Raw genomic sequence first — 12,083 nt, forward strand, 5'->3', positions numbered from 1 at the left:
CTTCTTGTTAATATGCCATACATATGAAAACTTAAGAAGTATATACTTAAAAATACTTATGTAGATCCAAGTGTCCGTAAATTTGTCACTCTGGTGTCTTTTGTTAACATTGATGCTATACGAAATTTGTCCATGTCAATTACTTTATGTTGTACAAATGCGGTATATCATGGGCCTGTGGCCTCAGTTTGGTATGAATATATTATCTATATATCTATAACTGGAAGTTCTTATAACTTTCATAATGAGGTAGCTAGAGGCTTGTGTTGCATTGCGCATCTGTTAGTTCAAACGTCACCTGGTGTGGTTCAGTTCAAATGGTTCATGATAGATGTTTCTGGTGGGAAGGAAAGTTGCTTCTACTGTTGCATGTAATGGAAACTTTCCAGTTGGTTGTTGGGTTTTTCCATGAACAGATATATAGCAAATGAAGCTGAGTATCTTTTAGACAAAATAATTGCATCGTACTTTCGTACTTTCTAGTCTGCTGGTCTCCCTGATTGAAGTAAAGAAATAAACCATATCATTGTTTCGTACTCAGATGCTGCTTATTGCGGGACTTACCAACATGTCCCCAGTAGCGCTTGGTGGGAAGAGTTACCCTTATTGGGCACAGGCGATTGGTTGGTTTATAGCCACGTGTCCTCTACTGCCAATCCCGGTGGGCATGGTGCTTGCCATTTGGAAGGAGAAAGATGGCTCGTTGAAAGAGGTCAGTACGAAAAGCTAAATTCTTGCCTTGAAATTAAAAAAATGTAATCGTTTCACTGACATGCGACATAAAGGTAATTCAGATCATGTAAAAAAGCGCCAAAGTTTTCATACTGGTTAAAGGTAGTCCTGATAGTATACGTTGTAAGTCAGCTCAGGGAGACACAAATTTATATTCGTGATTGCTGGAATATGTTTGGAACAATAACCTATCAACAAGAAAACATCAACTTAATATTTGTCCGCCCGATGTCCTGAAAAATATGTGTGTTAAAAATATGGCTACTCCTTCCGCTAAAGTAAATGTATTATATAGCAGTAAACAGTCTCAAACAACTCCTACTTCCTGAATCTAAAATGGCAAATATATTTACAGGTTATCTTTATATGAAACAAATACATTGCGCTTTGTTTTTTAATCGTGTGTGCCATTATGGTGATAACATTACCGAGTATGTTTGCAGAGGCTGATCCAAGCATCAAAACCCAGGAAGGAATGGCGGCCAGCACTCGATGTCGATACTGGACATGGGAAGAACGAGATGGACATGAAGACAAGAGAAATGCTCCTCAGTGATGACCATAGTTACGCGAAGTGAAGGGGACTATTCAGACAACTGTAGAATTATCAGATGAACTTGTTTCAAGCTGATTCGTTCGATCGTTACAATTTTTTGAAGGTTTGCATTGTTTACGAAGAGGCCATATCAACGCGCCGTCATGCAAACACATGCAACTGTATCAATTAAGTGAAGATGACGTCACAAACAATTTTTATGACGTCATTCCTACAATAGTGTAAAGGAGCTAATGTCTCAACTTAATGTTGTGGTAGATATCGGTGGGTGGTAGACATCAGTGAGTGGTTGACATCAGTAGGTGGTAGATATCAGTGGGTGGTAGACATCAGTGGGTGGTAGACATCAGTGAGTGGTAGACATCAGTGGGTGGTAGACATCGGTGGGTGGTAGATATCAGTCTATGGTAGACATCAGTGAGTTGTAAATATCAGTTAGTGGTAGACATCGGTGGGTGGTAGACACCAGTGAATTGTAGACGTGAGTGGTAGAGATCAGGAAGTAGTAGACATCAGTGTATGACATTAATGATTTGTATACTTCGTTGGGTTGTAGACATCAGTAAGTTGTAGACATCGGTGGGTTGTAGACATCAGTGATTTGAAGACATCGGTGGGTTGTAGATATCAGTAAGTTGTAGACAGCGGTGGGTTGTAGACATCAGTGATTTGTAGACATCGGTGGGTTGTAGACATCGGTGGGTTGTAGACATCAGTGATTTGTAGACATTAGTGATTTGTAGACATCGGTGGGTTGTAGACATCAGTGAGATGTAGACATCGGTGGGTTGTAGGCATCGGTGGGTTGTAGACATAGGTGAGTTGTAGATATGAGTCAGTGGTAGACATCGATGGGTGGAAGACATTAGTGTTTGGTAGACACTGGGTTGTAGACATAAGTTTTTGGTAAACATTGATGGGTTGTAAACATCAGTGTTTGGTAGACAGTGGGTTGTAGACAACAGTGTTTGCTAGACAGTTGGTTGTAGACAGTTGGTTGTAAACATCAGTTGGTGGTAGACCTTGGGTGGGTGGTAGACATTAGTGTTTGGTAGACAGTGGGTTGTAGACATAAGTGTTTGGTAGACAGTTGGTTGTAGACATCAGGGTTTTGTACACAGTTTGATGTAGACATCAGTTGGTGGTAGACCTTGGGTGGTCGGTAGACATCGGTGTATAGTAGACAGTAGGTTGTAGATATCAGTGTATGGTAGACATTAGTGGGTTGTAGATATCAGTCTGTGGTAGACATCAGTGAGGTGTAAATATCAGTGAGTGGTAGACATCGGTGGGTGGTAGACATCGGTGAGTGGTAGACATCAGTGAGTGGTAGACATCAGTGAGTGGTAGACATCAGTGAGTGGTAGACATCGGTGAGTGGTAGACATCAGTGAGTGGTAGACAACAGTGAGTGGTAGACATCGGTGAGTGGTAGACATCGGTGGGTGGTAGACATCAGTGAGTGGTAGACATTAGTGAGTGGTAGACATCAGTGAGTGGTAGACATCAGTGAGTGGTAGACATCGGTGAGTGGTAGACATCAGTGAGTGGTAGATATCGGTTGGTGCTGGACATCACTGTCGGTGAGTGCTAGACCTCAGAGAGTGGTAGATATCGGTGTATTGTAGACAGCAGTGGATGGTAGACATCGGTGAGTGGTAGACATCAGTGAGTTTTAGATACCATTGGGTGCTAGACATCGGTGAGTGCTAGACATCATTGGGTGCTAGACATCATTGGAGGCAAGACATCGGTGAGTGCTAGACATCATTGGGTGCTAGACATCATTGGAGGCTAGACATCGGTGAGTGCCAGACATCATTGGGTGCTAGACACCATTGGGTGCTAGACATCGGTGAGTGCTTGACATCATTGTATGGGAGACATCAATGAGTTGTAAATATCAGTTTGTGGTAGACATCAGTGGGTGGTAGAGATCAGGTAGTAGTAGACATCAGTGTATGGTAGACATCGGTGTATGGTAGACATCAGTGTATGGTAGACATCAGTGAGTTGTAAATATCAGTTAGTGGTAGACATCGGTGGGTGGTAGACACCAGTGAATTGTAGACATGAGTGAGTGGTAGAGATCAGGAAGTAGTAGACATCAGTGTATGACATTAATGATTTGTAGACTTCGTTGGGTTGTAGACATCAGTAAGTTGTAGACATCGGTGGGTTGTAGACATCAGTGATTTGAAGACATCGGTGGGTTGTAGATATCAGTAAGTTGTAGACAGCGGTGGGTTGTAGACATCAGTGATTTGTAGACATCGGTGGGTTGTAGACATCAGTGATTTGTAGACATTAGTGATTTGTAGACATCGGTGGGTTGTAGACATCAGTGAGATGTAGACATCGGTGGGTTGTAGACATCGGTGGGTTGTAGACATAGGTGAGTTGTAGATATGAGTCAGTGGTAGACATCGATGGGTGGTAGACATTAGTGTTTGGTAGACACTGGGTTGTAGACATAAGTTTTTGCTAGACAGTTGGTTGTAGACAGTTGGTTGTAAACATCAGTTGGTGGTAGACCTTGGGTGGGTGGTAGACATTAGTGTTTGGTAGACAGTGGGTTGTAGACATTAGTGTTTGGTAGACAGTTGGTTGTAGACATCAGGGTTTTGTACACAGTTTGATGTAGACATCAGTTGGTGGTAGACCTTGGGTGGTCGGTAGACATCGGTGTATAGTAGACTGTAGGTTGTAGATATCAGTGTATGGTAGACATTAGTGGGTTGTAGATATCAGTCTGTGGTAGACATCAGTGAGGTGTAAATATCAGTGAGTGGTAGACATCGGTGGGTGGTAGACATCGGTGAGTGGTAGACATCGGTGAGTGGTAGACATCAGTGAGTGGTAGACATCGGTGAGTGGTAGACATCGGTGGGTAGTAGACATCAGTGAGTGGTAGACATTAGTGAGTGGTAGACATCAGTGAGTGGTAGACATCAGTGAGTGGTAGACATCGGTGAGTGGTAGACATCAGTGAGTGGTAGATATCGGTTGGTGCTGGACATCACTGTCGGTGAGTGCTAGACCTCAGAGAGTGGTAGATATCGGTGTATTGTAGACAGCAGTGGATGGTAGACATCGGTGAGTGGTAGACATCAGTGAGTTTTAGATACCATTGGGTGCTAGACATCGGTGAGTGCTAGACATCATTGGGTGCTAGACATCATTGGAGGCAAGACATCGGTGAGTGCTAGACATCATTGGGTGCTAGACATCATTGGAGGCTAGACATCGGTGAGTGCCAGACATCATTGGGTGCTAGACACCATTGGGTGCCAGACATCGGTGAGTGCTTGACATCATTGCGTGCTTGACATCATTGGAGGCTAGATATCGGTGGGTGTTAGACACCATTGGCTGCTAGACATCGGTGGGTGCTAGACATCATCGGGTGCTAGACATCAGTGACTCGGAGACATCGGTGGGTGCTAGACATCATTGGGTGCTAGACATCAGTGACTTGGAGATATCGGTGGGTGTTAGACATCATTGGGTGCTAGACATCAGAGGGCGCTTGACATCGGTGAGCATCTTGTTAATTTCTTCCCAGTGAATAATATTCGATCATTCGACAAGATGGTGGATGCTACTTGACAGTAATGGAAGAACGATGTTACCAAGGATAAATGTAATCACGGGGATGTAATTTGAACAGTAATGACGTCAGCCCATTATGACGTATAGTCGGCGCCTTTGATCTTTCAGCGAATTGTCTTTTTTAAAGCCCTGTTTATATTAATTAATTTACACCCTGGGCCAAATAACGCATTTACCCACGGGGGCAAATGTGTTTACCCAACAGATGTATGTACCTTAGCGGGTATTCTATGCTTATAACGCATTTCGAAATGCACTTCTCTGTAACACCCCTATTTATCTTAAAATATGAATACCTCGCTTTGGGTAATTCGTTCATGGTAACATAGTTTATTTCAGATTAAATTTTTCAATCTAATTGTTCACGTGTTATCTGTGTTCTCCTTTAATTGCGGTCCCTGCAAAAGTGATTAGTTTGTTGTTTAACGCCGCACTCAGCAATATTCCAGCTATATGACGGCGATCTGTAAATAATCTGAACCAGACAATCCAGTGATTGACATCATGAGCATCGACCCATCCAATTTGAATGAGTGAGAGTGTATGGTTTGACGCCCCTTTCAACAATATTCCAGCAATATCACCGCAGGGGACACCAGAAATGGGCTTCACACATTGTATCCATGTCGGGGTCCTCGCCGAGACGGGCGAAAGCTTTAACCACGGGGCTAATCATGAACGTGACGCACCCGACAACTTTCCCAACTATCAATTTGATTTAACGCAAAAGGATAAGCGTGGTAAAATGAAGTCAGTTTAAACTATCTGGTCAGATGTCCAGACTTACCCTGGAATGATCCGGTCGTGCCATCAGTTTCCGGCCCTTCGAAGCGTACCTTGTGGCACTGTTCAGGGAGTTATTTGTACACGACTGCACGGCCAGATCACTCTAAGTACCTTTTCCGATACAAATCATTCGAAAACTCCGTAGAAGTGTGGCTGATTTCCGATTTTGTCTCCTAAAACATCCCAAATGTGAATAATAACATTCCCTATCTCTAGCGTGAAACGCTGTGAGAAGATCACAGTTGCTTTTTCTTATTCCGGTGGAGACCTTGCCCTTCGTTCGAAGCTGTCACTGACATGCAAGCATTCTTGAGTTTGTTGATTTTCACGTCTTCAGTATAGTGTCGTACAGTTATATATAATTAATATGAATGTCTTTGGCGAACACTCTGATTTCCCTCTTCCAAAATGGTACGGACATGATATAACCTTAGCTGATAGATCAAGGAAACCGAACCAGTTTGATTGCACAGACGGGACACCGGCAGTGCGAGTGACAGTGCGAGTGTTGGTTCGATATTCAAAACCCGGCGCTAATGTGACTTTTCAAATGTTCTTATAGGTGTCCTGCGTACTAACTACATGGCGCTTGAATTACCATAATTTAAAGAAGTTCCAAAAGGATCTTGAGCGTCGGTGCTGTTTTGTTTGCAGACACAACTGCAGGCCCATGTTGTTAATGCGTATGCATAGAAATGTCAACAATGCCCATATTGGGGCATATGTCAATATTCATGCGCAACCAGATTTTGCAACCTGTTTCAGTTTGGTCTGTCAACGAACGAAAGATGTTATGTGTTTACACTTTAATATATATTTAACGTGGGTCATAAATAAAATACCACACCCATTCTCGTCAGATACCATTTTTACGAAATGCGTGAACTTTCTATAGTATTTGACCTCGCTTTTGCTCGGTCAGATACAATAGAAAGTCCACTCGTTTCGTAAAAATGGTATCTAACGAGAATGAGTGTAGTATTCTCTATTTCATACACGCCTGTGGGTGAGAAACCCCTTTGAGATAACTAGTATCAAACATATGTGTGAGATCGAATTCCAGGCCCGTGATTGGCTACTCAATGGTGATGACCTGAGGTCAGATGATGACGGACTACTTTCCATAAGTTGCTCGTGCTTCAGGCGAATGTTCACCTACGTCTGTATTGAACCACATGACCGTGTGATTAATAATAATAATAATAATAATAATAATAATAATAATAATAATAAACAAAGTCGTCCTCGTCTGCGAGTTTTGTTGTTATTATTATCAGTTACATTATCTGTTGTTAACGTTTTCGTTATTTCAGAGCGTAAACCCCCTGGATGCCACGGCGACACATATGTCCCTGCTCTTCAACCCTCACATCGAAGTCGAATACAATTTGAAATACATCACGTAAACTTATACGCTTCACAGTTTTGAATTCCCCCTTCTGTTTATCATTTACTGTCATTTTAGGCAAAGCAAAATTACTGAAAGTGACTTCTGAAAATTAGGTACATCGTAAATCCGCCAAATCACAATTCACGGTGTGTTTTAGATCAACTGTGTGTTTAGAAATCTAAATATCGGATCTTTACTCGAATAATTACAGTAGAAAAATAACATATCAGTGATTACGGGTATCAAATCACTAATGATAATTCTGAAATGTCGCTGATAAGCCTAGAATCGTTTAGAATATTTTGGAAAATACGCATACACGAACGCCGAAGAGTACGTTAATCCGCCATATTGGATTGTGTTTACAAAATGCCGGTTATGAGACGATCAGGCATATTTCAAACCCAGCTGCTATACATGCATCCCTGAATCCGTATACATTTTACAAACAAATGACAAATGGTCTTTGTCAATAACGCAAATTATCAAGATGAAATCATGTGAAATAAATTTGGTGTTGAAACGAACACTGTGCTCGGAAAACTGTACTTGTTGAAATGTAAACAAAGCCAATTTCAGATTTTACGCTGTGCAGCATTTTTAGAGGTACTTTCGTCTTCTTGTTGCATACATTGGCTCGATCACGCATTTGAGAATAGTCATAGGAAGAGTATCTTTGCACTAATTATGGAATTTCAAATATATACATTACTATGATCTGGTAAATTCAACAGAAACCGTAAAAGTTTCCGTCTTGTTTGACGCCATGACTGACGCTAAATCACGCACAACGACGACGGTAGTTATCTGCATTTCTGACTAATTATCTTTGTTACATTGGAAAACATGGTAAACAAATAACAGTACGCAGATTGTCAGAATGCTTCTGATTACTTAAATGACACATTTATGTATATACGATCCCTCAATCAACGAAAATCCTCCTCTGGAAATCCCGCGGATTGTCAGTGAACACGCCATTTTGTAAAAGTCGGTCACTGGTCGTGATGTCACACGGAAGTAAACATTGTTGTACATATTTGGTAATATCTTTGAGGTGTGAACTTTTAACTCGGCATCCAGCGTGTTCTTTGTTTTTGTTTAGTTTGCACTAGTATCATCATCGCCTTGATAATCCACAGATATGGCGGAAACCTTTTTGTGTAAGGTCACATTATTTATGAGTAGTAAGCAGTACATAGTATGACGTCACTTGTGACAGTGGTGTTATGTATTAATGCGCTACTGCGATCACGAGAATAGACAAACTGCATCGATTCGATGCTAAAAAGGTGCGATTTTAGGCCAAATTTAGGGTGTGGAAGAAACAGATTACTGCTCTCGTGCCTGTCAAATACCATTCATCCTACAACTAGTTGTTACAAAGCGTATATAACTCGCTTTCGGTCGTTAGGTACGTTTTGAAACGACTCGTTGTAAGATCAATGGTATCTGACAGACACTCGTGTAGTAATCTCTATTTATTACCCACGTGGTGAAGATACAGGTGATAAGATACTAAATCCGTACGTCACACGTGTGTCGTACAAGGTTGACCTTGTTTTCTTCGTTTTGAATGGACCGTGACATCTGGCACACCGGGACTACATTTTTCATTCATAAAAATCGCGAGACGTCATTCATTTTGCAACTACAAGGGAGAACTGAAGAAATTAATGAGAACGAGAGATATTTACAAACACTTTATTAAACCATACAAAATAGTCACACGCATCAAATTTGGTTTGATACTGAAGTTAGCAGTACGTTTCACACTCCGGCGCAGTGGTGACTCAGCATAACACCACTGCCACAGGTTAATTTGCATATCACGTGACCAGACTTTTCTCTTGTTTTTAAACAAACGCGCTTCTTCAGAAATCAGAACAGAACGGACTAATGCAAGTATTTGGGGGCGCTTTACATATTGTGCTGCATAATTATGTAGATATGCTACTACAACTGCGACAGTGAGTTTCATGACAATACATATTTATACATTAAAGTGACCGTATCGCTAGCTCTCCGTTGGGCTTCGATGACATCACGTGGAGCCGTACAAGCAATGTAAACATAGGATAACTACGCAAAAACAAGTAGATTTTCACGTATTAGGATACTTTCCAAATAAATCGTAACCATTCTTTGACATTTTTTCATGAAAATGTGTAAACTTGTCAAACATGAAACGGATGAAAAGCATATGCAATATCTTGAATGGATTATGAAAGATGTGACGAATCGTCACATGGCGCTGGCCTGTGCCAGAGGTACTATGCTGGCTGGCTGCCGGCCGCATGGAACTCTGGGTAGGAGAGTGAGTACGTTTTAGACTTAAGACACTGCTTTCACTGTCTACAAACTGAAAACGTTGGAAGAATGATGTTGGATGATAAATAAAATCTCATCCTTGTATCTTTTGATAACAAATATATCAACACTCGTTAATAAAAGTTGAAAAACTATATTTGATATCAAAAGACACGAAGGTGAGATTCTCTATGTAGCTAATGGAAGATTAAAATCAGACATCACAGGGAATATGACTCCTGTCTCACATTTTTTATCATTTCTACTGATATTTTTACAAATATAATACATATGTCGGTTCTTCAGCAAACTGAGTCCATTTGCCAATACTATTTACTCTGAGAAACATCCTACCTTTAGCTTGTCAACCCAATAAGAGGCCTGCAACTACTCGTTTGTCAATTAATCATACAGTTAGATACAGACTCCCTGAAGATAAGATCACTTCGTATCACAACTAATTATACAGCAATAATAGAAAGGAAATGTTGAATGAATGTTCTCTATTATTAGAAGATTATTTTGATACTGCTGTTTAAATTTAGTGAAATTTTAAACCACTGTGGTGAAAATGCAGGTGCATATGTATGTGTGGTAGACGACAGATATCGATGGGTAGTAGACAATGGTGGATGGTATCGATGGTAACTAGTCGTCAGCGCGTGGTAGACATCAATGCACGGTGGGCATCGGTGTGTTGCAGACATCAGTGGATGGTAGACATCACTGTAAGGTTGGCGTCAGTGTGTTGCAGACATCAGTGGATGGTAGACATCAATGTGTGGTAGGCATCAGTGTGTTGCAGACATCAGTGGATGGTAGACATCAATGTAAGGTTGGCGTCAGTGTGTTGCAGACATCAGTGGGTGGTAGACATCAATGTGTGGTAGGCATCAGTGTGTTGCAGACATCAGTGGATGGTAGACATCAGTGGATGGTAGACATCACTGTATGGTAGGTATCAATGTGTTGCAGACATCAGTGGATGGTAGACATCACTGTATGGTAGGCATCAGTGTGTTGCAGACATCAGTGGATGGTAGACATCACTGTAAGGTTGGCGTCAGTGTGTTGCAGACATCAGTGGATGGTAGACATCAATGTGTGGTAGGCATCAGTGTGTTGCAGACATCAGTGGATGGTAGACATCAATGTAAGGTTGGCGTCAGTGTGTTGCAGACATCAGTGGGTGGTAGACATCAATGTGTGGTAGGCATCAGTGTGTTGCAGACATCAGTGGATGGTAGACATCAGTGGATGGTAGACATCACTGTATGGTAGGTATCAATGTGTTGCAGACATCAGTGGATGGTAGACATCACTGTATGGTAGGCATCAGTGTGTTGCAGACATCAGTGGGTGGTAGACATCAATGTGTGGTAGGCATCAGTGTGTTGCAGACATCAGTGGATGGTAGACATCAGTGGATGGTAGACATCACTGTATGGTAGGTATCAATGTGTGGCAGACATCAGTGGATGGTAGACATCACTGTATGGTAGGTATCAATGTGTGGCAGACATCAGTGGGTGGTAGACATCAATGTGTGGTAGGCATCAGTGTGTTGCAGACATCAGTGGATGGTAGACATCACTGTATGGTAGGTATCAATGTGTGGCAGACATCAGTGGGTGGTAGACATCAATGTGTGGTAGGCATCAGTGTGTTGCAGACATCAGTGGATGGTAGACATCACTGTATGGTAGGTATCAGTGTGTTGCAGACATCAGTGTATGGTAGGCATCAGTGTGCGGCAGACATCAGTGGATGGTAGACATCAATGTATGGTAGGCATCAGTGTGTGGCAGACATCAGTGGATGGTAGACATCAATATATGACAGGCATCAGGTGTGGCAGACACAAGTGGATGGTAGACATCAATGTGTGGTAGGCGTCAGTGTGTTGCAGACATCAGTGTGTGGTAGGCATCAGTGTATGGTAGGCATCAGTGCGGCAGACATCAGTGGATGGTAGACATCAATGTGTGGTAGGCGTCAGTGTGTTGCAGACATCCGTGTGTGGTAGGCATCAATGTATAGTAGGCGTCAGTGTGTGGTAGGCATCAGTGTGTGGTAGGCATCAATGTATGGTAGGCGTCAGTGTGCGGCAGACATCAGTGGATGGTAGACATCAATGCACGGTGGGCATCGGTGTGTTGCAGACATCAGTGGATGGTAGACATCAGTGGATGGTAGACATCAGTGGATGGTAGACATCACTGTATGGTAGGTATCAATGTGTGGCAGACATCAGTGGGTGGTAGACATCAATGTGTGGTAGGCATCAGTGTGTTGCAGACATCAGTGTATGGTAGGCATCAGTGTGCGGCAGACATCAGTGGATGGTAGACATCAATGTATGGTAGGCATCAGTGTGTGGCAGACATCAGTGGATGGTAGACATCAATATATGACAGGCATCAGGTGTGGCAGACACAAGTGGATGGTAGACATCAATGTGTGGTAGGCGTCAGTGTGTTGCAGACATCAGTGTGTGGTAGGCATCAGTGTATGGTAGGCATCAGTGCGGCAGACATCAGTGGATGGTAGACATCAATGTGTGGTAGGCGTCAGTGTGTTGCAGACATCCGTGTGTGGTAGGCATCAATGTATAGTAGGCGTCAGTGTGTGGTAGGCATCAGTGTGTGGTAGGCATCAATGTATGGTAGGCGTCAGTGTGCGGCAGACATCAGTGGA

At 42.3% G+C, this 12,083-nt stretch overlaps 1 protein-coding gene across 1 annotated transcript in view; it reads left to right on the top strand.

The window, feature by feature from the left end:
- LOC124118019 (sodium- and chloride-dependent glycine transporter 2-like) overlaps positions 1–5,252 on the top strand; it is a 31,372-nt gene extending 26,120 nt beyond the window's left edge. The window contains exons 13-14 of the mRNA XM_048402820.1: positions 542–712; positions 1,176–5,252. Coding sequence (XP_048258777.1) covers positions 542–712; positions 1,176–1,310 — 306 coding nt within the window. The 3' untranslated portion in view covers positions 1,311–5,252. The remainder of the gene's footprint in view (positions 1–541; positions 713–1,175) is intronic.
- Positions 5,253–12,083: the final 6,831 nt, after the last annotated feature.

This window comes from Haliotis rufescens, unplaced genomic scaffold (assembly GCF_023055435.1).
Source record: "Haliotis rufescens isolate VD_foot unplaced genomic scaffold, xgHalRufe1.0.p SCAF_29, whole genome shotgun sequence".
In the NCBI taxonomy this organism is placed as follows: Eukaryota; Metazoa; Mollusca; class Gastropoda; order Lepetellida; family Haliotidae; genus Haliotis; species Haliotis rufescens.